The sequence below is a fragment of the Amyelois transitella genome, chromosome 27 (assembly GCF_032362555.1).
Source record: "Amyelois transitella isolate CPQ chromosome 27, ilAmyTran1.1, whole genome shotgun sequence".
Lineage (NCBI taxonomy): Eukaryota > Metazoa > Arthropoda > Insecta > Lepidoptera > Pyralidae > Amyelois > Amyelois transitella.
Window position 1 is genome coordinate 530000 of NC_083530.1, and position 27560 is coordinate 557559.

Consider the following 27560-nt stretch of genomic DNA (forward strand, 5'->3'; position numbering starts at 1 on the left):
TAGACAGAACCAACTATTTTGGAAAGACTGATAGGCCACATTGAGCTGTTTGGCTTAATGATAGAGATTCAGACAGTGACAGGTTGCTAGCCCGTTGCCTAAACGAAGAATCCCAAATTAATAAGCCTATCGCTTGCGGGGTAGACAGAGCCAGCAGTCTTGGAAAGACTGATAGGCCACATATTATATAGCTATTTGGCTCAATGATAGAATTGAGATTCAAATTGTGACAGAAGCCTAAAAGAAGAATCCCATTTATAAGCCTATCCCATAGTCGCATTTTACGACAACCATTAGAAAGAGACGGAGTGGTCCTACTCTTTTTTCTAATGGTGCCGGGAACTACACGTCACTAATTCATCAAATTATATAGTAAAAATTCTAACCTACATATTTAATTTTAACAAAAATTTGTTATCTTCCATTTGACGGCCTCTGTGGCGCAGCAGTAGTACGCTTGCCTGTGACACCGGAGGTACCGGGTTCGAATCCCGGCCAGGGCGTGATGAGAAAAGAACTTTTTCTGATTGGTCTGCGTCTTGGATGTTTATCTACATATATAAGTATTTATTATAAAATGTAGTATCGTTGAGTTAGTATCTCGTAACACAAGTCTCGAACTTACTTCGAGGCTAACTCAATCAGTGTAATTTGTCCCGTATATATATTTATTTATTTATTTACAGAGGCTTCCCGATGCCAAATTACTCGTGGCGACGGGAACATTCGACCAAATCGAGCGGGAAAGACCACGGGAACACTTCTTTGATACTGTCTTCATCAAACACCCTTCTCCTGGGTCCTGCGCAGAGGAAAGATGGGGGGAATTACCTTTGCGAGGCTTACAATAGACACGGGTCGGTTAATACCACCGTGTACTTAGATGTGTTGTGTGAGTGAACTGATTTTTTAAATTTTCATGTTGCATATAAATATATCTACGTACATACAAACATACATGTAATGTTTCTTCAAAAACAATTTTTTTGTTCTGTGTGGATAAGTAAAAATGTGAGCAAACATGCAATAGAATTATAATATTTTTATGTTGTTGTAACCTGAAAAAATTATAATATTTACATTTATAACAAATTAATATGTATATAAATGTAAATTGTGCAATACTAAGTTTAAACAATTCTAGTTAGATTTAAAATTACAATATGATACTAAAACTAATTTGAATTTGAAAATTTGAATTACAAAATTTGAATTTGAAAATTTGAACTTGAAAATTTTAATTTGAAAATTTGTATTTGAAATTTGGCATTTGAAAATTTGTATTTAATCACGTCTATATCCCTTGCGGGGTAGACGGAGTCGACAGTCTTGAAAATACTGATAGGCCAACTGCTTGGTAGAATTGTATTTTAAACAGTGACAGGTTGCTAGCCCATCGCCTAAAAGAAGAATGCCAAGTTCAAAAGCCATGGGAAAGAGATGGAGTGCTCCTATTCTTTTTTGTACTGGTGCCGGGAACCACACGGCACATGGTTTCCAACAAAGATAGCACATATACTACATTATGACGTTTCTTATCTATACCAATATTATAAAGCTTAAGAGTTTGTTTGTTTGAACGCGCTAATCTCAGGAGCTATTGGTTTGAATTTAAAAATTATTTTTGTGTTGAATAGACCTTATTTATCGAGGAAGGCTTTAGGCTATACAACATCACGCTGCAACTATTAGGAGCGAAGAAATAATGATGCCCAAAATACCATTTCCACGCGGACCAAGTCGCGGGCACAGCTAGTAAAATACAATTCCCCTTTCAGTCGTACCAGAATGCGGCATCAAGCAGATTGAAATGGACGGAGACCAGGTTTTGGTGTGCACCGCCCACGCAAACCCAGAGGATGTAAGTTTATTTTTATTTTATTTATTTATAGAGGCCGCCCGCGACTTCGTCCGCATGGAAACCCTATCAATCCCGCGGGAACTCTGGGATAAAAAGTAGCCTATGTGTTATTCTGGGTCTTCAGCTACCTACATACCAAATTTCATGGTAATCGGTTGAGTAGTTTTTGCGTGAAAGAGTAACAAACATCCATACAAACTTTCGCCTTTATAATAGTAGTAGGATTTAAGAAAATCAACAGCCACATGAAGTTCTCTGTAAGACCCAATGGTTGACTGGTAGATAATGCCTCTAGCATTAAGTCCGCCAATTGTGCTATACATTTGTATCTTGTGCAATGAAGTTTAAATAAATAAATAAATAAACAGCGTTACAGTTCCAATTTACATAAATATTAAACAACTAGAGGCCGCCCGCGACTTCGTCCGCATGGAAACCCTATCAATCCCGCGGGAACTCTGGGATAAAAAGTAGCCTATGTGTTATTCTGGGTCTTCAGCTACCTACATACCAAATTTCATGGTAATCGGTTCAGTAGTTTTTGCGTGAAAGAGTAACAAACATCCATACAAACTTTCGCCTTTATAATAGTAGTAGGATGTTAAAGCCAATAACAGGTTTTCCTTCCTATGTTAGTAATTTTAACTGCCTACATATAGTTGATTAATTACAATAGTTTGAGAGAAAAAAATACAGGTATTAAGAGCATTGGCAATCGAATCGCTGACCAGTGCGAAAAAGTGGCGTTATTAAATTATATTAGGTAGGTATGCTGTAAGACTATGAACTATCATTGCTGGGTTTGAAACAATTAATAACTCTACTTTTAAATGTTGCTTTGGAATTTGAAAAAAGATCAATATCATTAAATTGTTTTTACTTATGGATAACATACAACACACTAATAGAGTGTCGTGTGGTTCCCGGCACTAATACTAAAAACAATAGGACCACTCCATCTCTCTCCCATGGATATCTTAAAAGGCGACTAAGCGGTAGGCTTTTAAACTTGGGATTCTTCTTTTAGGCGACGGGCTAGCAACCTGTCACTATTCGAATCTCAATTCATCTTAAAGCCAAACAGCTGAACGTGGCCTATCAGTCGTTTAAAATATTGTTGGCTCTGTCTACCCCGCAAGGATATCCCTTGCGGGGTAGACGCACGTGATTATATGTATGTATCTATGTATGCGGGGTAGGCAGAGACAACATCTTTCCACTGGTCACGATCTAGCACACTTCAAAAAAAATAAATAAATAAAAATCAATTCATTCCAATTCGCAGGTATCTTTCTTATGGAAACTGAAGAATGACAATGACAGCTTAACTGATGAGAGGATCTGGCAGGACGGCCCTCAGAGTTTCCTCAGGTAAGACCTTCCTCATCAGGTAGGTAGGATTTTCAGTTCATATTAGTTTTGTGGCGAAATCTATACGCCACAAGTCACAAAGATAAAAAATAGAATCACGCGAGGCTATCAGTTATGAACAGCGAAAAACCTAAATCGCGCAAGCAAAGTTTTCACGGATTGGAGCTATATATACAACCTCCGACACAACATCGTCTGTCGCGCGGTTCCCCAGGCGTCACACCAGCCTGGCGGAAGATCTTCCCTTTGGTGGCGGTCGAGCCGAATCATCGCTCCCGCTACATTTTATTTGCCAATTAAGTGTAGGTATTAATTGAGTCCAGAAATTGTGCCGTGTGGTTCCCGGCACTATAGAAAAAAAACCACTCCATATCTTTCCCATGGATGTCGTTAAAGGCGACTTAAGGTTAGGCTTATAAGCTTGACATTCATCTTGAAGGCTATGGGCTACCAACCTGTCGCTATTTGAATCTCAATTCCATTATAAAGCCAAACAGCTGAACGTGGCCTTTCAGTGTTTTCAAGACTATTGACTGTGTCTACCCCGCAAGGGATATGTATAGACGTGACTATACACATACATAAAAAAATACTTAACGCTAAAACATGTCAGTGTGCTATATACATTATTATATATTAGGCGACTAAGGGATAGGCTTATAAACTTGGGATTCTTCATATAGGCGGGCTAGCAACCTGTCATTATCAAGCCAAAAAGCTGAATGTGGCCTACGACTCTTTTGAAGGCAGATAGGCTCTGTCTACCCCGCAAGGGATAAAGACGTGATTATATGTATGTGTGTATGTTATTATATTATGCATACATACATATAATCACGTCTATATCCCTTGCGGGGTAGACAGAGCCAACAGTCCTGAGCGGACTGATAGGCCACGTTCAGCTATTTGGCTTTAAGATAGAATTGAGATTCGTATACAAGTTGCTAGCCTATCGCCTAAAAAAAGAATCTCAAGTTTGTAAGCCTATCCCTTTACGACATCCATGGGAAAGAGATGGAGTGGTCCTATTCTTTTTTGTATTGGTGCCGGGAACCACACGGCACTTATTATATTATGTCTGTTCATTTTTAAGGTTAAGTACCAGCGTGGAAGTCTACCGGACGTATCTATGCTTCGCCAACAACTCTGTTGGAACTTCTAGGCAATGCGAGCGAGATGTCATGGGTAAGTCTATATTCCCAGGACAAATGCTGTCCTCAAACATTCAACAGTAGAATAAATTAATTAATAAATAAATATACGGGACAAATTACACAGATTGAGTTGGCCTCGAAGTAAGTTCGAGACTTGTGTTACGAGATACCAACTCAACGATACTATATTTTATAATAAATACTTATATAGACAAATACTGTCCTCAAACATTCAACAATAGAATAAATTAATTAATAAATAGATATATACGGGACAAATTACACAGATTGAGTTGGCCTCGAAGTAAGTTCGAGACTTGTGTTACAAGATACTAACTCAACGATACTATATTTTAGAATAAATAATTATATAGATAAACATCCGAGACCCAGGCCAATCAGGCAAAGTTCGTTTCTCATCACGCCCTGGTCGGGATTCGAACCCGGGACCTCCGGTGACACAGACAAGTGCGCCACCGCTGCGCCACAGAGGCCGTAAACTAAATAACTAAATAAAACAAAAGAAAAAATGGGTAGCTCTTGAATAATCAAGTAACATCGTCGAACTCATCGTCACTTACCGTTAGGTAAGATGGAAGACATTGCATGCCATTCTTAACGAAATTTTGACGAAATACATGTATTGAAATAATTCGTTTTACATTCATTCATGTTTTTAATACCTACTTGTATTGAAATAATTAGTTTAACATTCATTCAATAGACAATGTGCATTCGACAACGAATAAGATTTAAGAGATCTATATTTGTAAATTGACGTCCGGTGAAAATGCTGCAGTATAGTTTGTTTCGCCGCTTCTTCTACACATGCGCTTTGGAAGCGGTAGTAGTTATAATTAGATTTAAGTGATGCGACGTCAATAAGTGATACCTTGTATCCAATTTTGAAAATAAATCTATTCTATTATAAAATTTCTCTTTTTGCTAGCTAACTTGGAAAGTTACAGTAAGTAAATCAAATATTGTTCTATTGAAAATGCCAATGAATTTTATATTGGATTTTTAGAACTTACATAAACTTTAGAACTTATATAAGTCCTAAAAATTTAATTGTCCAAAATAAAATTAATCGTATAATCGTTTATAATGAAATTTACCTACTGGGGTTAGGCATTTAATATTATAGATAAGATGTGCCGTGTGGTTCCCGGCACCAATATAAATAAGAATAAGACCACTCCATCTCTTTCCAATGGATGTCGTGAAATACTAAGGTATAGTCTTATTTATTTGGGATTCTTCTTAGGCGATGGGTTAGCAGCCTGTCACTAATTGAATCTCAATTCTAACATTAAGCCAAATAGCTGAACGTGGCCATTTAGTATTTTCATGAATGTTGGCTCTGTCTACCCCGCAAGGGATATAGACGTGACCATAAAAAAGAATCCCAAGTTTGTAAGCCTATCCCTTAGTCGCCTTTTCCATCCATGGGAAAGAGATGGAGCGGTCCTATTCTTTTTTTTACTACGCTTTTATTACCTCCGATTAAAATTATAACAAAATTAAATTTATAAACAAAACAATTTAAATCAGAGTAAAAAGCGTGGGGTGCATTTTACTTCATTTTCATAACTCTCTTGTCATAAATATATGCTAATAGAATGATTTTAATATTTACTACATCAGGCACCCCACGCTTTTTACTCAGATTTCAATTGTTTTGTTTATAAATTTAATTTTGTTATAATTTTAATCGGAGGTAATTGACTATAACTGATTGTTCGACTTGCTACTACTGTTTGATAATTCCTTTGTCATTAATTTTTATTTTCTATTTTTTAGTTTGATTAGCAATAAAAGCGTAGTTTTTTAGTTTTTTTTTAACTATTATTTTTTATTGGTGCCGGGATCCACACGGCAATAAAAATTATGGATTATTCAATATTCATTTACAGGTCGAGTGCCGTGGTGGAGAGATCAGCAGAAGCTGATCCTCATTGGGAGTATAGCGCTGGCCGTCCTGGTCATCACCGTCATACTTTGCATCATCATCATTTGTGTATGTAGGCGGATGAGGGCCAAATCCAAATGTGAGTATGATGATTTTTAAGTTTAATTTTTTTTTTTTGTATATGTTTGTCTGTTTGTTTGTTTGGTTGGAATTTTTTTTTGTTGCACAAAAAATAAACGTACATATGTACATATGATCACGTCTATATCCCTTGCGGGGTAGGGTCAACAGTTTTGAAAATACTGATAGGCCACGTTCAGCTGTTTGGCTTACTTTTAGAATTGGGGTTCAATAAATATACTGGTATATACATATTAATTAAAATGATGTACAATAGTGGACTTATCCCGCATTGGGATTTCTTCCAGTCTACCAAAATGTATGTTTGTTTGTACGTTGAAAAGAAAAGATTTGATAATACGAAATATTATATTTAGCGTTGCGTGCGTTATTTAAATGAAGCATTTTTTTTTATTTTAAATATGACTTTTTGTTAATCATCAAATCTTTTTGCTTCTTACAAAAAGTAATATGGAAGTTCATCGTTTTGTGTTTTGTTTTTTTTTTTTATATTTAAAATGTCATGTTTTCATAGCAGCGTTATTTATTTTTTTAATTTAGAATGTCATAAAAAATTTCATTGGCTTTATAATATTTATTATTTAATTAATAACATGATAAATATCGTTTTGAAATGAAACTTAGACCTTTTTAAATTAGAAACAGCACCGTAATTGAATTTTACTAATAGCCACAAATCAAAAAAAGCTATTTTTGCGACAACGTATTTATTGTCACATTTTTTGTTTGTACATTCACATAGATCTTGCAATATTTGTTTTCATCAGTTAAGCTAATTAATAATTTACACTTGCACATCGATTCTTACAAATTTACTTTATTATATATTGTTTATATTTAATTAAGAAAAATTTGTAAAACATATGTTTATTAACTATTAACTATGAATAAGTTAATAAACATATATTTGACAAAATTTTCCTAAATTAATTTAAAAAAAATACATTAAAATCATTAAATAAAAAATTAACTTAAATTACATTAAAAATGGTATTGTGAGAGTCGATGTTAATGTTTTCTATTAAACTAATTTGCATCTTTTCATATTTTTTTTTTCCGGATGCTGCCGACTAAACACTACACAATATGACTAACACAAATAATTTTAGACAATAACCCAGTGGAACTTGAAGAAAGAGAGAAGTAAGTTTCTTTTTCTATTAATTTAATAATTTTTTTATTCGTATTTATCAAATTATGTCGATTAGGTACTTAGTGAGATGATTAGTCGTGCAAGAATTATATTTAGACAATGATTAGATTTTTATTTATTATTTTTTTAATTAATAAAAGCAATTGACGGCTTAATAAAAATATTTAATTGTATTTGAAATAAAAAGACGCCAATTGCAATTTTTATGACTACATTTTAGCTGTGATGGCTGTAGTACATTTTGTTTTTCATTTAATACAATATAATTCCAATTTTTTATTTTTCATAAATAGATGGACTCAGTCTTTAAATTTTAGATTTTTTTTATTATTTATTTAATAGTTATTTAGAGGAAAATATTATTTTTAAATTATAACACTCAATGGCGGTGAAGGCATACAATTATAATTGGAATGAAATATACCTAGCATAGTTATAAAAATTTTCAGCAACGCCTTTGGTCCGGGCAGATTCTTGGCACACGTTGTCTATGCCACCCTCAAGGTCACCAGTTATTGTCCTGTCAAGGTCAAATTCATGAAAGGTCAAAGTTGTGAAGTTTGAGTTTTCGCCTGTAATAAATGCTGAATGCTTGGACCAACGGCTGATTTTATTAAGTTGGAAAAATACTAAGAAACTAGATCTATAGTTGAATAGACGCATGTGTCATCAATAGTACTTAACCTCCTAACATTTTAACACCATTGTCAAGGTCATCAGGGTGAAAGGTTTATAATATTATAATTATATATATTTTTTGTAGGTTCCTAACGGCACTAACCCCAGATGTGTTAAGATTGACAACAATTAATAGTTCAGGTATATAATACAACTAACAAATATCGATTTGTATATTTTATTCATAGATGGAGAATGCTTTCGTGTGTTTTCACGCTATATTTTGGCTAATTTTTCAAATTAAGTATTGAAATTTTGAAGTGTGGTTATTTGTAGAAATATTGTTTAATTGGTAGTCATTTTCAAATTTTTTTATAATTATAATCTGCATGATTATGTTGTTTGGGAAAGCATTCTTCTAGTATATTTGGATATTAATGTATATTTGAAAGTATTTATGTATGTAGGATTTCAGTATTGATCATCGTATATTTGATAACATAGAGTTCATTCATTTATGTATTTACTCGGTCTATATTCATTATGAGGTATTCAATTATAATAGGTACTTTCATAATCTAGTTGTCTTTTTAATATTTTACATTTGTACGTTCCCGTAAAATTGTAATTACAACAAATTATTGATTTTTAAATTACATTCCACTTTTAACCCATTGCATGATCTTAACATCGTTATGTTTCTTCTCGTTTCGTTTAGCCCCGACGGTAGCTGTCTGAATGAAGTATCGATAGCTCAGTCAATTATATCTCAAGCTTTACCTGCTTTGTCGCCGCGATTGAATCTGTCTTTTAGCCCAAAAACGTCGGACAGAACACGATTGGTGGACGCCCAAAGCTGTCCGCAATTAGAAATGAATAAATTTAGAGAAAATTCAAGCTTACAAGCTAGTCTGTCACAATTAGAAGCTACAATAAATCAAACTCCTAAAAATGAACCCGAAAATCAGACACCCAAAACTGAACCTAAATCTGAAAGCAGCAAAGGTCAAACTGTAACCACGCCTAGCAAGTGGCCATTGAAACCCGGGGTTTTAGTTCATGTGAATTCAAATCATACACTTAGCCCCAAAAATCAAGCGAGACTTCAAAGTATTGAACGAAATACAGAAGTGACAGAAGATGCAAATCTAGGTTTGTTGGAAAGGAACAAAAAAACTGAAGAAGGAAAATCGCCGTCTAAAACTGAATATTCTAAAAAGAATGGTAAGCCAAGACGACATACGCAAAATGTTGTGACTGGAATTTTTAAAGGCCTAAGAAAGAAAAGTGACAATGATTCAGATGCGGATAGTGGAAAATATAAGAAAATCAATAAGACAAATAAAAGGGCACTGTCTTTGATAAATTTGAATAAGCCAGGCTATAGTCTTCCGAAAAATAGACTTAGGTCGTTTTTTCAAAGCGAAACACCAAACGTTATTGTTACCGAAGGAGGTAGAATATTTTAACATACACTCACCTTTCATCACACTTTAACTTCTACATGCGAGATATTATTAACATTTGTGTAATTGACACATCTCAAATTTTAATTTTATTAAGTTACATTATAAAGATGTACACTTTTTATTATTATTACATTTATTAAGATGTACACTTTCAATTAAACTTCAGTTTTACAATTAATTCTTGTATGTTAATAGTATCTCGCGCACGTCACAACTTCAAAGCTTCATTTTCATATTTCCGCTTCATTTATTTTGCTTTTGCACGTAATTTTTTGCTTCATGTTTAATGTTCGCATGTTTTTAGTGGTATCATTCAAAAGGCCAGATAGAATAGCTACGAGTGCTACTGTTAAACCGTTTAACGATGAAACGCCGGTGAAGACTGCAAGAAAACGAAAGAAACCGGGTGATAGTAAGTTGCATGTCATTTTTATACGCTTGCGTGTTAATTCGTCAATTACAATGTCCATTTGCGTGTAAAATTCTTTAGTTATAGTTTAAAAATTGTTTTTCCCCTAAACAGTCCGACTGAGTAAACTTTAAATCAATTTTACATTATTTTTATTAATACTATTAAATTATTTATTGTTACAAGAATAACAATATAATTTTCTTTGGTTATCATATTCTTGAACTAAAAAAAAATAGTTAAGTCTAGGTATTGCGTAACTAGAGTACGCCTGCAGCTCAGCTCACTCTCTCGATTTAATACTAGACCACAAAGATGAAGATCTTAAAATGATGATGACGTATCTTGATCAAATTAAGGACGTCCTGGTAAAGGGTCAGGTCAAAAGTACCCGAAACCGCCGAGCTTGCATGAAGAGAGTTATGAATGTGGATGAAGCGAAGGAAATATGCAGAGATCGTAGCAAGTGGAAAGAGGTAGTCTCTGCCTACCCCTCCGGGAAAGAGGCGTGATTTTATGTTTGTATGTATGTAAGATGAAGATCCAGCGGTTGTCTGGCAATCAGAAAATGATGTCATTTATGAAAAAGTTGAAATAATTTTTGACGGTCTCTGTGGCTCAGCGGTAGTACGCTTGTCTGTGACACCGGAGGTCCCGGGTTCGAATCCCGGTCAAGGCATGATGAGAAAAGAACTTTTTCTGATTGTCCTGGGTCTTGGATGTTTATCTATATAAGTATTTATTATAAAATATAGTATCGTTGAGTTAGTATCTAGTAACACAAGTTTCGAACTTACTTCGAGGCTAACTCAATCAGTGTAATTTGTCCCGTATATATTTATTTATTTAATTCTCATACTTCCAGGCCCACCTATGAATGGCGTAGATAATCCAGCCAACGGCAACATTGGAGCGGACAACCCAGGTTTATATGAAAACCTCCCGTTCCACGGCCTACAGCAACCACCTAATAAGGTAAATATTAATATCATTGATACATTGAGATGCTTGTGTTTGAATTTACTCAACTGACAATTACGTAACTGATTATTAAATTATCTTCTTACCAATCTGCTAAAAAGAAATTTCTTAAGAACATGAACGACAGTGTTATTGGTATTAATTTCGTGTAAGTAGGTTCATGAGCTGTAAAATAAATAGTTTTAAAGAAGTAAGTAATTTTGGCAATAATTTCAGCTAAAAATATTGATGTCAGTTCAATGAAAATTTAAATGAAAGTCTCATTAACGAAATTAATAAAAAAAATATTATTACTATCTAAGTCAGTTAAGTAACTTCAGTGTTGTGAACCTCTGTAATTTTAATTAATCATTATTATATTTCTTAGCTTCGTATTAACGAAAAAATTATGAATTGAATTGACAGATAATTATATCTGTCCACTTGATAGTAATAAGCAATTCATTTTTTTAAAATTGCGATCTTAATTTACCTTTTAAAAACATTCAATAACTTCTGACTGACATAAATTATTCAATCAATCAGGCAAAAATCATTCAACTCATTTACAAAGCTAAGAAAGATTTTATTACATTTGAATCATTTTCATTTAGCCAAGCATGTGTTATTATTCATTTTTTTAATTTCAATTTGTTTTACCTCATTTGTGTTTGTTTTTGCATGTCTAATCATTCATTTTGTTTTGTTTGCGAAGCCAGTACAAGCTATACAGCCTAGAGTGGTCGAAATCAATCAAAAAACAGCCAAAGGGATTCAACAATTACAAAAACAATTGACAACTAATCCATCATTTGCTCCAAGAGTGGTATGCCCGCCTTTTGTTGATGCCTTAACATATCCTATGGCGCCTTCATCATCACAATATCCTTACGGGATACCGGTGTTATCACCGATACAACAAATGTATCCACTGCATCAAACTGTATTACTGAATCCATACTTACCAACGATGCAGCCGTCTTTTCTCAAACAGTTCCCGACAATTGACGAAGAAGTTCCAGAAGAAACGAGAAAATTTTCATCTTTGAACACTAGGAATATAAAAAAACTACCACAGTTTCAGTCTATGAGAATTGTTAGAAAAAGAAATATTGAAAGATTCTATCCCAACACGGAATATGGTGAGAATTTCAACGAAATCAATAACAATACTAAAGGTAGTGTAGGTTCAGATAGTGATAAAGAGGACGCTATTAATGATAATAACATTTATGCCAACTATCCATCATTATTGAAAGTTAAATCCAATATAAGTGGCGTTGAACAATTCGAAAATTTAACTGACTCTATTCAAGTATGCGAAGAGAGTATTGAACAAACTAATATTTCGACTACGTCGTTGAACAGGCCAATACCAGCTCCGAGAACCAAAGTGACGCCAATGGCGTCGCCAACAAAATCTGATCATGTGTACATGAATTTATCAATGCCAATGATAAATACGAAACTGACACAATCTTTCGACACGATTGATGCTCCTATGAGACCTACCAAATCAGCTGAAGATGTATCAAATAGTATTAAAAAAGATGATAATAATTTTAATGTGCCTATAAGAAAAACTAAGACTGGTTTAGTTGACGAAAAAAATGAAAATGAAGATAATATCAAAAGTAATGAGGGATTAGATTTTAAGAAACCGAATATAATAGGCGCTACACCTAAGAGAAATCTCTCAATGATTTTACCCTCAAGTTCGTTAGTGAAATCTGTTGTCAATCAATTGAACGATCAAGCTGGCATCAACAAGGTGGGGCTTCCAGTTAAACAAGTGATAACACCAAATAAAACTTTACAAATACCAAAGTTGAGTGAAAAACCTATACCAAAGAAATCTGTCGTTAGACGTAGTAATTCGGTACAGAGTAATTTAACTGCTGATACAGAAAACGGTCAGGTATAATGCTTCTTTCGTTTTTGTTTCATTTTTTATCATCTTTCATCTCGTCTTCATGTTCAATGTGCTTACTAACAATATATTTTTCATTTTACAGAATACTAACATACTTCAGCAACAGTACATGCAAAAACGCAACCATTTCACTAACCTTAGCTCCAAAGGCAAAAATAAGAAAAACTTTCAAATACCATTACAAAAGCACCATAGTTTTTGTTACTTTCAACCCATAAGAGTAGATAAGAGAATACCTGTAGATCAAGAAAGGGCTTATAACAATACTATAGGCCCATTGATATACCAACCAGGCGAGACACAGTATTACACAAAGACTTTGAATAGAACACGAGAGAAAAATAGTCAAAAGTTGAATCGATTGAAAAAATCTGAAAGTTTAAGAGAAAAGTTGTCTTGTGTCGGAGTATACGATAATTATGAGAAACCCGATTATCCAGAACCAGAATACAATGATTCTGAAAGGAAATCCTACTTGCATCTGCTTAAAGGCAATTACATATCAAACTCAACCAGAAATCTAGGCCCCGAACACGCTAATACAAATTTCAATACACTTGGTGCAAAAGAAGATAGACCAAAAAAGAAATTAGTGTACGCAGATTTAGCTTTAGGGAATCACAATTTGAAATTTAAGAATACAGTCAATTCAAACAGGCATCTGTATGATACATACACTATAGGTAATGATAGCACTAACAAAGATACTAACAGTAGTAATAAGAGTAATGTACAGAGTAGTCATAGGAAAGGCGGACATAGTCAACAAAGAAGCGACTATGCCACGCTGAAGTTTAATGAGATTGATGTTTGAAAGGTAAGTAATTTTTCTTTTTAATATTTTTCCTTATTTTAACCATTAGATAAACCTCTAAGAGTAATTTATTATCAAGTTATTGGTTTTGACCAAAATCTTTTACTAGTTATACTGCTGCAGTGCAGTTTGTTACCGCTTCTTCTGCACTGACGACTTGGAAGCGGCAGTAAACTTAGTTTTAAGTTATTTATTTGACGTCAACCAATGTTGTAAAACGAAAAGATTTGGCAATTATTAAGCTATATGAATTATCTAATAATAATGAATAAAAATTTTTAATTTTGTCTATTTTATAGGATTCAAATTTGTCATATTTATTTGCGATTTTAATTTTATCTTACTAAAATAAAATTAACATTTTGAAAATAAATGGTAATATTGTGTCGACTTGAAAAATTCTACTGCAAACGCATGACAGTAAAAATTTAATACACATACTTGCCATTTCCGTTAAGCACCGAAAAGCATGTAACGCTATTGTGACGTGTTCTTTTATTATTTCTAGGAGCGCTTTTCCAAGAGTGACACGTACATTTTTTAAATCAAGGTAATATATAAATAAATTCAAAATTGCTTAAAACTGCTTATTTCTTATTCTTCTACCTCAGCTTAATATTAATTTTAATACTCAAATGGCGCCTAATTAACAAAAGTTTGGAAATAGTTGAATAATTTTCAAAATAAAACACTAAATATATTGTTTTAGCACTAACACAAAAAGTATTGCTATATTATATCCATTGGCGATTAATCAGTATAAATGAATTAACTAAATGTAAATGTAGCCAATTTTATTTCAATATATGTAGATAATTTTACTTACCACATTATTACCATTTAGTTTTGACTTTGCACGTATTTATTAATTAAGAAATACGTGCAATTTATTATTGTAGCATCTAATTTTTTTAAAAAAAATTAATCCTTTAGTTGAATTAAGAAAAAAAATGTGATTCTGATTTTGCTTAAGACAATGAAAGTTAAAAGTTCATATAAATAAGATTAGAAATAGGTAGTGAATTTTCAATATTTTTCTACATTACTTTGTATTAATAAAATAACTTTTTTTACAGCCATTTAAACCAGATGACCAGTTCATTTACGCCGATGCCGACTTAAAAGATTATGGCCCAATCAACTATAAGGCTGCATCTATATATGCTCAGATGAAGAAAATCAAGGAACAACAGAAATTGCAGGAAATTTACGAAAAACAGCATAACGATGATGACATGTTGTGATGAAACTGGAATATTCATAAAACTTTGAAATAAAATACACGCATACATTGAAATAGGCTGGTCTAATTATTATTGTAACGAATTTTAACAATTGCATTTCTAACGTAATTAATTTTATTTATTAAACATATATTTCTAGTGAAATCCGTAATGTGCTATTTAAGGTCTTAATTTTGTGCTATTTAACTTTTAACGAATATTTTTTTATATGAATAGTCATTTTATAAAGCCCATTTAATGATCTGTTATAAAATCATGAATGCTAAACCATGACATTGTTGATGTTTCAACATGATTCGTGAGTCTTCTATCAAATCTTAACAATTGATTGAAATATTGTAAATAGTTAACATTAAAAATGCAGGTTGCATTATAGAAACCCCAATTAGCATGTACAGTCTTAAAAATTTATATATTCGAAATGATGTAAATAAAACGTAGATTTCTTATAGCCAATAATTATATTTATAGTTCAATTTCATAGGATAATCTCTTAAATTAAACAGTTTTTGTTTTGTATTTATTTATATAGTAAAAAAGTAAAAAGTATTTATTTCGTCTCCATATTAATTAAACACAGAAAAATTACAAAATATAGTTATATGTTGTGCGTCAAAAAAATAAGAAAAATACTTCATTTGATTACAACGTAAAATACCTTTTTATTCTCTCATTTATATACCTTTTTATTTAAACGGCCTCTGTGGCGCAGCGGTAGTACGCTTGTCTGTAACATCGGAGGTCTCGGGTTCGAATCCCGGCCAGGGCATGATGAAAAAAAGAACTTTTCTGATTGGCCTAGGTCTTGGATGTTTATCTATATCAGTATTTATTTTAAAATATAGTATCGTCGAGTTAGTATCTCGTAACACGAGTCTCGAACTTATTTCGAGGCTAACTCAATCAGTGTAATTTGTCCCGTATATATTTTTTATTCTTACTTTTTGTCCATTAAATGTACAACAGGTGTCATAGGTCATTCTTTTATCTTAATACTTTATATTGATTAGTTCCCGAAAACCAATTTTAACACAAATTAATTGAAAAAAATTTTCTTTAATAATGATTATAATATAGAATTACTAAACATCCAATAATTTGTTTATTTATTTAAAATTGTAATAATTTGTCACCCGTAATTTACATAAAATGTTAATTTAAGAGATTATTCTTACTCTGAATAATAGTATTCAAAAGATCAGATGATATCCCCTTAACAAGAACAGGGTATGTGGCTGGTTACACGAGAATAATGTTAATGCCATTTTAAGACTCAAAAATCGACTTTGTACACTATTTGAGAATTATCTGGGCTTCACCTTACACAATATTAAAGGCGAGTGTCTGGCTCTTGACTTCACCCTAATATGTCGGGTTAGGTTAGGTTCGAAACAAAAATTATAAATTTTTATACGGGATTTGTTATAATATTTATAAATATTATCCATAATATTATTTTTATTTCTAATCAAAGCTCTTACAGTGAGAATAAAACATCTTGAAAACCTGCACTTTAAGACAACTGGATGTGTTATTATGATTTAAACTGGGTTAATTTTTGGACATTAACTGGGAGTCGTTACGTACAAAAACTTTCAGATTCTCTAGAAAGATGAAATGCAACCAGAACTAAAGCAATAAGGATAATTTATAATATCACTTACATTTTGATTTTTGAGTCTTAAAACGCGTTTAAATTCACAGCAACGCTTCGTAGGTCAACAGCACTAGTTTATTAAGATCCGTCCAAGCGGGAAAATCTATAAAATAAATGTCTTTAGCGAAACCCAGTGTGTAAATTAATGTAAATGACACCCTGTGTAAATTATAGTCAAATGACTAGACAAGTTAGTAAAGTATTTACATATTACTAACTGCATCTATGAAATTTCTTGTGTTCAAACAAACTCGAATGCCCGATGAATTCGACATTAATTTTATTATTTTTATTTAATTTACAGCCGCAACAAATTAATCGCATGTAATTTACCCTTTTTTTAATTTTTTAACATTGTTTTAGCTGGTTAACATTGATGTTATAAATGTGATAATAGTCTGACATAATATGTGTAATGGAAACATATTTATATTGATTTGACCATATTTTCAATGTTGAATATTAATTACATCAAAATCATAACAATATAAAATGTTTTCATTTCGTACTGACATTTTGACGGTGTATACCTAATTATAACTAATTTTACAAATGTGAATTTTAAACCAAATTATTGTATTTATTATTAAATTAAGTTTCCTTTTCACACTAATGAATTTAAGAAAATAGGTATTAGCAAATTTCGCAAATTCGTGTTATTTTTAATTATTTTTTTTAATAATAGAATTTTTCCAACAAATTGTTAAGCCTAAATATAGCCATTATTTTAGTTCAAATTTTGTAAATCATACCAACATTGACATTTCTTAGAAAAAAAATGTTAAAAATTAGAAAACGTTTTGTACATACTTACCTCTTGTTATAATATTGTCAAATAGTGTTAATAAATTAATTTATGGATTTTTAGAATGCATTTTCATTTGAAACAAATATTTTCAATTAAAAAAAATACAAAATTCAGGGTATTCTTTTTAATAAAACAAGATCAATTAATTAAATCTACATTTATTTTCAGTTCAATTTATAATTTCGTTTATTGTTTAAATTATCACAGCCATTAATAACTTAATTAAGTTTACCACATTTTTTTTATATTCCCATAAACTTCAATGAGTTTAATTACATTTATACAACAATTACAAATTGATCATTTAATTTTGTGGCATTTAATCTTACATTATTATTTGCTATTAATCGCTTAAATCTAAAACACACTCTGTCTAAAAGTATACTGTTAAATTTATATCACATATTTCCACACTTTTAACATTAACAATTATTTTACTTAAAATTAATGGCACTTCATATAAATAATTTAAGTGATGTTCATTTAATTAAATTTACAGGAGATTACAAATTAATTATATTACTACTTATTAGATATTGTTTTCTGGTCCATTATTTATTATTACAATTATTATTTTGGACAAGTCAATCCAAGCAATGAACACTTCGTAAAACATGCATTGAATAACATTTATAAGTAATTGAATAAATAAATAATATTTTCCTAATTAAATTTCCACAATAAATTCAATTACTTCCTTCTCTCTCAAGTTTGCGTGTTTTTTTTTTTTTTTTTTGATATTAAATCAGTTTTATTTCTTTAAATTCGACTTGAACAAATTTTTTCATAGGTACTGCCTATTTAATTTTCTTTGTAAAAAAATGACAAAATTTAACTTGCTGTAACTTAATAGCTTATTGCATTGACAGTATATATATATATATATTGTATAATCAACATTGCGCAACATTATAAATATCAACTAATGCAATACGTATTTTTTAAAATATTTTAATATAAGCCCCTTATTAGGCCTTTCTGCCTGCCCGTTGAAAACCTAATATCCAGTTTTATTTTCGTTCCATAAGATTTCCGAGTGAGACAATCATGTCTAATTTCAGCTTACAACATAATTAAGTGGATATCCTAAGCTTCGTACGCTCTTAAGTTTTGAAAAGGCGTTGTCTGTCACTGAGTGACCTAAGATTTTATACATACTTCTACGTTATCATATTGTACTTACATACATACATACATATAGTCACGTCTATATTCATTGCGGGGTAGACACAGCCAACAGTCTTGAAAAGACTTAGACCGCGTTCAGCTTTTTGGCTTGATGACAGAATTGAGATTCAAACATTGACAGGTTGCTAGCCCATCGCCTATAATAACAATCCCAAATTTACAAACCTATCACTTAGTCTACTTTTACGACATCCACGGGCAACAGAAGGAGCGGTCGTATTCTTTTTTTTTAACAATTCGTGCCGGGAACGACACGTAATTGTACTTTCACGGGGACATAACATTTAGTAGACTTCAAACTGCCCTCTTCCGAAGTAAACGTAGTCTGAACACCATTTCCTGGCCTCCATGTCGGTGGAACAGCATGCCGAGAGAGCTTGCTTGGCTTTGGTCAGCTTGGCGCATCTCTGGCAGAGGTCTAGAAGCTCGTCCTGGAATGATGAGATTTAAATAAATAAATACAAACATACATACATACATACATACATACATACATACATACATACATACATACATACATACATACATACATACATACATACATACATACATACATACATATGGTCACGTCTATATCCCTTGCGGGGTAGACAGAGCCAACAGTCTTGAAATGACAGTAGCCACGTTCAGCTATTTGGCTTAATGATAGAGTTGAGATTCAAATAGTGACAGGTTGCTAGGCCATCGCCCAAAACAGAATCCCAAGTTTGTAAGCCTATCCCTTAGTCGCCTTTTACGACATCCATGGGAGAGTGAGTGAGTGGTCCTATTCTTTTTTCTATTTGGTGCCGGGAACCACACGGCAATAAATAAATAAAATAAAATATTCTTTATTGCAGTAATCTTGGTTACAATAATTATGCAAGTAATTCCCAGTAAGTAATCAAATGATACTTGTGTTGGGAATGGCCTGCCACTTCCTTAAAAGTTATACATAAAGATTACTAGTTTGTGGATGTACGATATTTATACATTATAATAAAGAAACAACAATAAAGTGACAGAAAGATTTATTTCTTTTAATGACATTTAAATTTAAAGTAAAACTGCTTACGTACATACATATGGTCAGGTCTATATCCGTTGCGGGGTAGACAGAGCCAACAGTCTTGTAAATACTGATAGGCCACGTTCAGCTATTTGACTTAATGATAGCATTGAGATTCAAATAGTGACAGGTTGCCTACCCAACGCCTAAAAAAGAATCCCAAGTTTGACCTATCCCTTAGTCGCCTTTCACGACAGCTATGGGCAAGAGATGGAAGGTCCTATTATTTTTTGTATTAGTGCGGGGAACCACACGGCACAAAAATATTTGATTTTATTTTTTATTTAAAACTATTTGAATTCTATCATTAACCCAAACAGCTGAACTTGGCCTATCAGTCTTTTCAAGACTGTTGGCTCTGTCTACCCGCAAGAGATATAGACGTGACTAAATGTATGTATAAATGTATATCGTGTCCTTATCCTGGAAGCGGTGGACAGAGCCAAAATACTCGAAGCGACTGTGAGGCCACATTCGGCTATGCTTTGATGATTGATGGAATTGAGATTAAAATAGTGACAGGCGAGGAATCCTAAGTTTATAAGCCTATCCCTTAGTCGCTCGCCTGCCTTTACGATAGCCATAGGAATGATTGTTTCTGGTCTAAAAGGCTGCAAAACACACGGTACCAATCGCATTTATGAGTTGTGATTTAGAAAAACAAATTATAACTGATTTTTTAAGACATCATCTTTTGATGCATGTCATAATGACTCATAACCAGAGATCGGAATAGGTAGATTGATTTTATGTACTTGCATCATGAATTACCATAGAAAGCATAACATGGATAAGCCTCTTTTCTGGGATTCCATTTCAATACCTACACTTACAGTAAACTACATTGTCCGCGGGTAACATAGGACTACAATTTACGTGAACGAAGTCGGGCGGAAACAGCTACCACTAATATATTCTTTATCCCACTTGTAAAAAATCTTAATAATTTACAAATCCCGCAATCCCGAAAGCATGTCCATATTAATATATTACGTTTCTGTTCATTGACCCCAATTCAATCTACCTATTCCGATCTCTGCTCATAACTTATGAATCTTTTTTAAGTAAGACTAGTTTTATTGCCGAATGGTGTTCTTACGGTGAGGGGAAACATCGTGAGGAAACCTGCACATTCAGACAATTAAATGCTGAACCATGATCCAAAAAATCATGGTCAAAGGCGCAACCCGTCCTCAAGACGTAATCGGGTTGAACGTGGTTTTTAAGCCTTTTTGCCTCTGTCTAGTCCGCAGTGGAAAAAGACGTATAAGTCAGCTATTTGGGTTTAAGATAGAATTGAGATTCAAATAGTGACAGGTTGCTAGCCCATCGCCTAAGGTAAACGCTTATAAAAATTGAATTTTTCTTGTAAGCGATGGGCTAGCAACCTGTCACTATTTGAATCTCAATTCCATCATTGAGCCATTAAGCCGAACGTGGCCCTCTTAGTCTTATCGTGTCTGTTGGCTCGTATCTAGCCCGTACGGGACAAAGACGTGACATGTTCATGATTTTTGCAGTTCCTCATAAAATTGATTACCAAATACAAAGGTCGGGAGGTCAGTAATCCCGGCTACTTATTTAATCATGTTCTAATTTTTTTTTAATGATAACGAATTGATAAGACGCTGCATAATCTACGGAAGAACGTGGTTAGTTAATGAGTTTTTTTTTAACTTAAAGTTGTGTTGAAGTTTTTTTTTTGAAGGGTTTTTTTTAACACAACAATGTATGCAGTGTGGTTCCCGGCACCAATTAAAAAGAGACCGCTCCATCTCGTTCCCATGGATGTTGTAAAAGGCGACTAAGGGATAGGCTTATAAACTTGGTATTCCTCACCTGTCACTATTTTAATCTCAATTCCATCAAAGCATAGCCGAACGTGGCCAGTCACAGTCACTTCGAGAATGTTGGCTCTGTCTACCCCTTCAAGGATACGGACATGATATGTGACGGACTTTGAAGCTGAGTATAAAAATATAGCTGTTTACAATTGGTTGACCTGAGCGACTTATAATCTTAGTTTTGATATCCATCCGAAATATTTTATTTACCTTCGAGTCGTGTTATGTTTGAATACATTAAACTGAGGAGTTTGCATGGAGAAAGTTATGAATGTAATAAAAAATTAAATAAAAATAATAAATTAAACTCTTTATTCCAAGCGCCGTGTGGTTCCCGGCACCAATAGAAAAAAAAATAGTACCACTCCATCTCTTTCCTCCATTTTGGAATAATCTTAGCTAAATTTTATGTAATGAATCTGTTTTTTTATTTATTTATTTGATGTTTGTTATATATTTTTTTTTCGAATGATAAGTATAATTATAAATAATAGTTTTCTTTTTATATATATTTTTAATTAATATATACATACATATAGTCACGTCTATATCCCTTGCGGGGTAGACAGAGCCAACAGTCTGGAAAAGACTGATTGCCACGCTCAGCTGTTGGCTTTATGATATAATTGAGTTTCAAATAGCGACAGATTGCTAGCCCACAGCCTAAAAGAAGAATCCCAAGTTTATAAGCCTATCCCTTACTCGCTTTTTACAACATCCATGGGAAAGAGACGGAGTGATCCTATACTTTTTGTATTGGTGCCGGGAACCACACGACACAGATCAATAAATACTTCTTTAAATTCTAAGATATGTATACTTACATCTGTATGACATTCAGCTGATTCTGTGAAGACGCCGCTACCCGGCTTCAACCATGGGGGTCGCGCATTCGATTCCCGGATGAGAAGTACCACGCATAGGATTATGCATGCTATTGACAGTTTCTGAAAAAAAAAAATATATTGGTCAGGTATAATTTTGTGAAAGAAGATGTAGTTACAGCAATAGAAAAGGGTATGTTGAGATGGTTCGGTCATGTGGAGAGGATGAATGAAAGCAGGTTGACTAAGCAGATATACAAGGAGAGTGTGGAGGGAAAGGTCGGAGTGGGAATGGCTGGACGAACGTATCTTGATCAAATAAGGACGTCCTGGCAAAGGGTCAGGTCAAGAGTGCCCGAAACCGCCGAGCTTGCATGAAGAGAGAGTTATGTGGACGAAGACGCAGGAAGTATGCAGAGATCATGGCAAGTGGAGAGATGTAGTCTCTGCCTACCCCTCTGGGAAAAAGGCGTGATTTTGTTTTATGTTAGGTTATTGCTTTCTATTACCCAGTATTTAAAGGAAAACTAACAACAGTTAAAATCTAATAAATAATTTCGTGATTATAATTCGACGGCCTCTGTGGCTCAGCGGTAGTACGCTTGTCTGTGACACCTAGTCCCGGGTTCGAATCCCGGCCAGGGCATGATGAGAAACGAAATATTTGTTCTAAAATATAGTATCGTCGAGTTAGTATCGCGTAACACAAGTCTCGAACTTACTTCGAAGCTAACTGAATCATACATACATATGGTCACGTCTATATCCCTTGCGGGGTAGACAGAGCCACCAGTCTGGAAAATACTGAAGGGCTGAACGTGGCCATTCAGCCTTTTCAAGACTGGTGGCTCTGTCTACCCCGCTAACTCAATCAGTGTATTAAAAAAATATATACAATATATTTAAAAGTAGTTTCCCGCGTCTGTCCCTATGTATACTTTTCTTTATACTATGTAGTGCATATAGACCCGTCTATATCCCCTGTGGAGTAGACAGAGCCAACAGTCTCGAAAGGACTGTAAGACCACGTTCAGCAGTATAGCTTAGTGATGGAATTGAGGTACAAATAGTGACAGGTTGCTAGCCCATCGCCCAAAAGACGAATCCCAAGTTTGCAAGCCTATCCCTTAATCGTCTTTTACAACATCCATGGGTAAGTGGTCCTTTCTATGAGTGCCGGAAACCAGACGGCACAACAGTATCTTACGATTAAAACAATTACAGTATTTGCTACCAAATCGATAAGATTTAGTAAAATCATTCGTTATCTCAACAAAAATAGATTACTAAAACAATTCAATAGGATGCTTCTGATAAACGCATCACGCATTATTTATCTATGTAAGTACGTACAATTAATTACTATCTGTGTTTCTTTTTATTTGGGACAGTTACCAACAGTTATTGTTTATTTTTTTAACAGCGGGTCAGACAATAGATTTTGTAATAGTTACGAAAAATGTAAACATACTCGTACAATGACTTTAAACGTCTCAACATGACATCGTAACCTTATTATGATTGCCTAATAAATATATTTAATTATATAACCGGTCATCGACAAAAAGTGCCGTGTGGTTCCCGGCACTAGTTCAAAAAGGAGAATAGGACCACTCCATCTCTTTCCCATGGATGTCGTAAAGGCGACTAAGGTATAGGCTTACAAACTCGGGATTCTTTTGTTAAGCGATGGGGTAACAACCTCTCACTATTTGAATCTCAATTCTGTCATAAAAAGCTGAAAAAGAAGCTCGAAAAGACTGAAAGACCATCTGGCGACATCTCTTCGTCACACGTCACATCAGCGAAGAAACTGACGCGCTCAGCCAATAGCAGCGAAGAGTCTAAAACGCGATTACGAAGATTTCACGGATTGGAGCATAAATACAACCTCCGACACAACATCGTCTGTCGCGCGGTTCCCCAGGCATCACACCTAGCCTGGCGGAAGATCTTCCCTTTGTGACGGTCGAGCCGAATCATCGCTTTCGCTACAACCACATTCAGTTGTATGGCTCAATGATGGAATTGAGATTTAGAAAGTTACAGGTTGCTTTAGTTTCCGTGCAGTTTGTAAAGGTCAATAAAGGGACAAGTTAATAAACTTAAGATTCTTCTTTTTTCAGCGATGGGCTTGCAACCTGTCACTATTTGAATCTCAGTTTCATTCTTAAAGCTATAAAGCTGAACGCGGCTCGGCGGAATTCAGTCTTTTTGAGACCTTGTCTAACCGGTAGGTTATAAAGACGTGATTTTATTATTACCGTGTGGATTCCGGAACTTTAGAATAGAAACACTCGATATATTATCAATGGGTGTCGTAAAAGACGACTTAGGGATAGACTAAAAATTTAGGATTACTTTTGTACCCAATGGGCTAGCCTGTTATTATTTGAATCTCAATTCCATCATTAAGGCATACAGTTGAACGTGACCTTTCAGTCTTTTCGAGACTGTTTGACTGGCTCTGTCTGCCCCGCTGGGTATATAGACGTGACTATGTCTCAGTAAAATGAATTAATTACCCAAAGGTTAAGCCCCAATCCTGAGCCATTTATAAACACAGTTTCTAGATCCAATTAGATTATTACCTTTTCGTAAAGGCCAACCACGGGCCAAGAGTCGCTTGGCAATATGATAAGCCTGCCAAATATAAACAATCGAACCTTATAATGTTGATAAAGGACTAATAATACTTAATAGCTTTCAAGAATAAAGTGATAAGAGAGAATTATTTGCAGTTAGAAACAGGATAATATAATATTATAGGTACAGGATAGTAGGCAAATAGCTCAATGTGGCCTGTTAGTTTTTTCAAGACTGTTGGCTCTGTCTACCCCGCAAGGAATATAGACGTGATTATATGTATGTATGTACAATGTATTCTCTCGTCCACGTTTCTATTCTAAGTTTGGGTAATTACGCAGTTGACGTTGTTGAGGGAAAAATGCTGCAGTGCAGTTTGTTACCGCTTCTTCTGCACTGACGCTTTGGAAGCGGCTGTAAACTCAGTTTAAAGTAATTTATTTGACGTAAACCGATGTTGTGAAACAAAAAGATATGACAATTATTAAGTGATATTAAGTGTCCCATAATCTTACTTATACATACCTATAAGTCACGTCTATACCCTTGCGGGGTAGAGAGAGCCAACAGTCTTGAAAAGACTGAATGGCCACGTTCAGCTATTGGCTTAATGATAGAATAGAGATTCAAATAGCGACAGGTTGCTAACCCATCGCCTAAAAAAAGAATCCCAAGTTTGTAAACCTTACTAGCAAGCAACTTACTAGTCGTCCATAAAAGTAAGATCCTCGGTATAGTCGCTCCGGGAAGACCGAAGACATCATGGTAGAATGCATAGTCGATGCTTCGAAATGGCAGGAAGGCAGCGCCGGAGGGGATTTAGTGCGGTAGACTGGCATACTCAATGCCAGGAGTTCCACACTCTCCACACGGGTGAAAATCCGGGGGGTTCGAAAATGGATTCCCCCTTTCGTTAAAAAAGGTCAAGAATACCCTTCAACGGAAGAAGTTGGAGGCCTCCGGCTGATGCGTCCATATTGGTGGAAGGGTCTGGGTTATGCCAAACATCAAAGGTCTCGGCATCATATTTTATCCACGGTGGGACTTCGTAGTAGTTATAATTAGATTTAAGTGATGTGACGTCAATAAGTGATGCCTTGTATCCAATTTTGAAAATAAATGTATTCTATTCTATTCTATTCGATCTGAGCGTGCCCCCACATAGACGTGGGCGGGGTGGTAGAAGTCATACATCAAAAGGACCGACCTATTGCAACTTTTTTTACATATACATATGGTCACGTCTATATCCCTTGCGGGGAAGACAGAGCCAACAGTTTGCAACTTTTTCAAGGGAAATTAACCCATATTGGAACATGGTTAAAGCTACAATTGAATCAGTTTATTTAGTTTAGTTTTAAGGATTTTTTTTTAAATATTTGATTAAATGCAGATACGAGTATAATTATAAAAACAAACGATGGTTACGTTAATAATAAATTAAATATTTTATAAATTATAAAAGATATTATTTCCATTTCAGAAAGTTCATTAAAATGAAATGGAAACAAGAAAATGTGAATAATTGCAGAATTAAAGAAATATATTTATTATTATTCATGTTTAGGTTATAATGTTGCAGAAGATTTATTTTTAATAATTATAATTATAGAAATTTAAAGCAGGTATTGTAAAGTTTAACATTTCAACGAAAATCATTTCAACTGTTTCGTCGATGATGAACTAATTCATTGTTTTTTTTTTCTAAGGTTATATAATATTTTAATTTTTTAACAAAACCTCTTTTAATTATATGAAAACCAAACGAACCAAAAAACGTCAATTTGACAAGTTTAAATAATGGTTATTATTTTTTATAAAAAGGGTTTCAATATATTTTAACTTTATTTAAATTACCAATAAAATAAGAAATTTTGTTCACATTAGTATTTAATATTATACAGGATAGTGTTATTATTTTAAAAAAATAGAGATGAAAGGATATTATGTATGTCGTTCATAAAATATAATTACGTTTTCAAAACACGCGCATAATCTAGATTCTTGTTTTCATTTCACACTAAACAAACTATCTTTATAACACAACTTATACATAACGTACATTAAAAATAAAAAAATAAATCTAAAAATAAATTTAAAAAAAAAATAAACAATAAATTTAAACTCACCGACAAAAATAACAATGTCATTATCACAACACTTCCTCAAAAACACAATATATATATATCTAAATAATAATCCTTCCGTCCGTCTATAGCGACGTCTGTATGTCTTATGAACCGTATGGCAACTGATATATAATATACAATGAAACATATAATTATGTTATCACATGAACACCTTAACGTAGCATGATACATAAGTGATAATTATTATGTCTAATTTAAGTAGTGATTATTATGTAGGATGTCTGACGCTGAAAAATTTTACGTGATTTAATTGGGGTTCCTTATAGTTTATTAGAGTTTCGAAAATTAACCTCTTACCTTACCTCATCTTAATCTTGTAATACTAATCTTTGATTCGCTATTATTTACATACGCCTGTCTCCCATTGGGATAGGCAGAGACTATGGATTTCCACTTGCTACGATCCTTACAGACCT

At 33.6% G+C, this 27560-nt stretch overlaps 2 protein-coding genes across 2 annotated transcripts in view; one reads left to right on the forward strand and one right to left on the reverse strand.

Moving 5' to 3' along the window:
* The window catches only part of LOC106136576 (hemicentin-1), a 64751-nt gene extending 57165 nt beyond the window's left edge, over positions 1-7586 (forward strand). Inside the window, exons 16-21 of the mRNA XM_060951911.1 lie at positions 687-892; positions 1779-1861; positions 3147-3232; positions 4326-4417; positions 6303-6437; positions 7549-7586. Of these exons, the coding sequence (XP_060807894.1) occupies positions 687-892; positions 1779-1861; positions 3147-3232; positions 4326-4417; positions 6303-6437; positions 7549-7586 (640 nt within the window). The remainder of the gene's footprint in view (positions 1-686; positions 893-1778; positions 1862-3146; positions 3233-4325; positions 4418-6302; positions 6438-7548) is intronic.
* A 10767-nt stretch (positions 7587-18353) lies between these two features.
* On the reverse strand, positions 18354-27277 carry LOC106136577 (uncharacterized). Its single transcript, XM_013337172.2, has 3 exons — positions 27124-27277; positions 22409-22531; positions 18354-19123 (listed from the first exon to the last, which is right to left on the reverse strand). The coding sequence occupies exons 1-3, from the start codon at positions 27142-27144 to the stop codon at positions 18977-18979; spliced, it is 291 nt and encodes a 96-aa protein (XP_013192626.1). The 5' UTR covers positions 27145-27277; the 3' UTR covers positions 18354-18976.
* Between the last annotated feature and the right edge of the window lie 283 nt (positions 27278-27560).

Excerpts from the sequence above, each read along its gene's own strand:
- LOC106136577 (XM_013337172.2), bottom strand. The coding sequence starts at position 27,144 with ATGACATTGTTATTTTTGTCG. Across the intron at positions 22,532-27,123 it reads TGACATTGTTATTTTTGTCG|AAACTGTCAATAGCATGCAT; the intron begins GTGAGTTTAAAT and ends TTTTTTTTTCAG. Across the intron at positions 19,124-22,408 it reads CAGCTGAATGTCATACAGAT|GACGAGCTTCTAGACCTCTG; the intron begins GTAAGTATACAT and ends TCATCATTCCAG.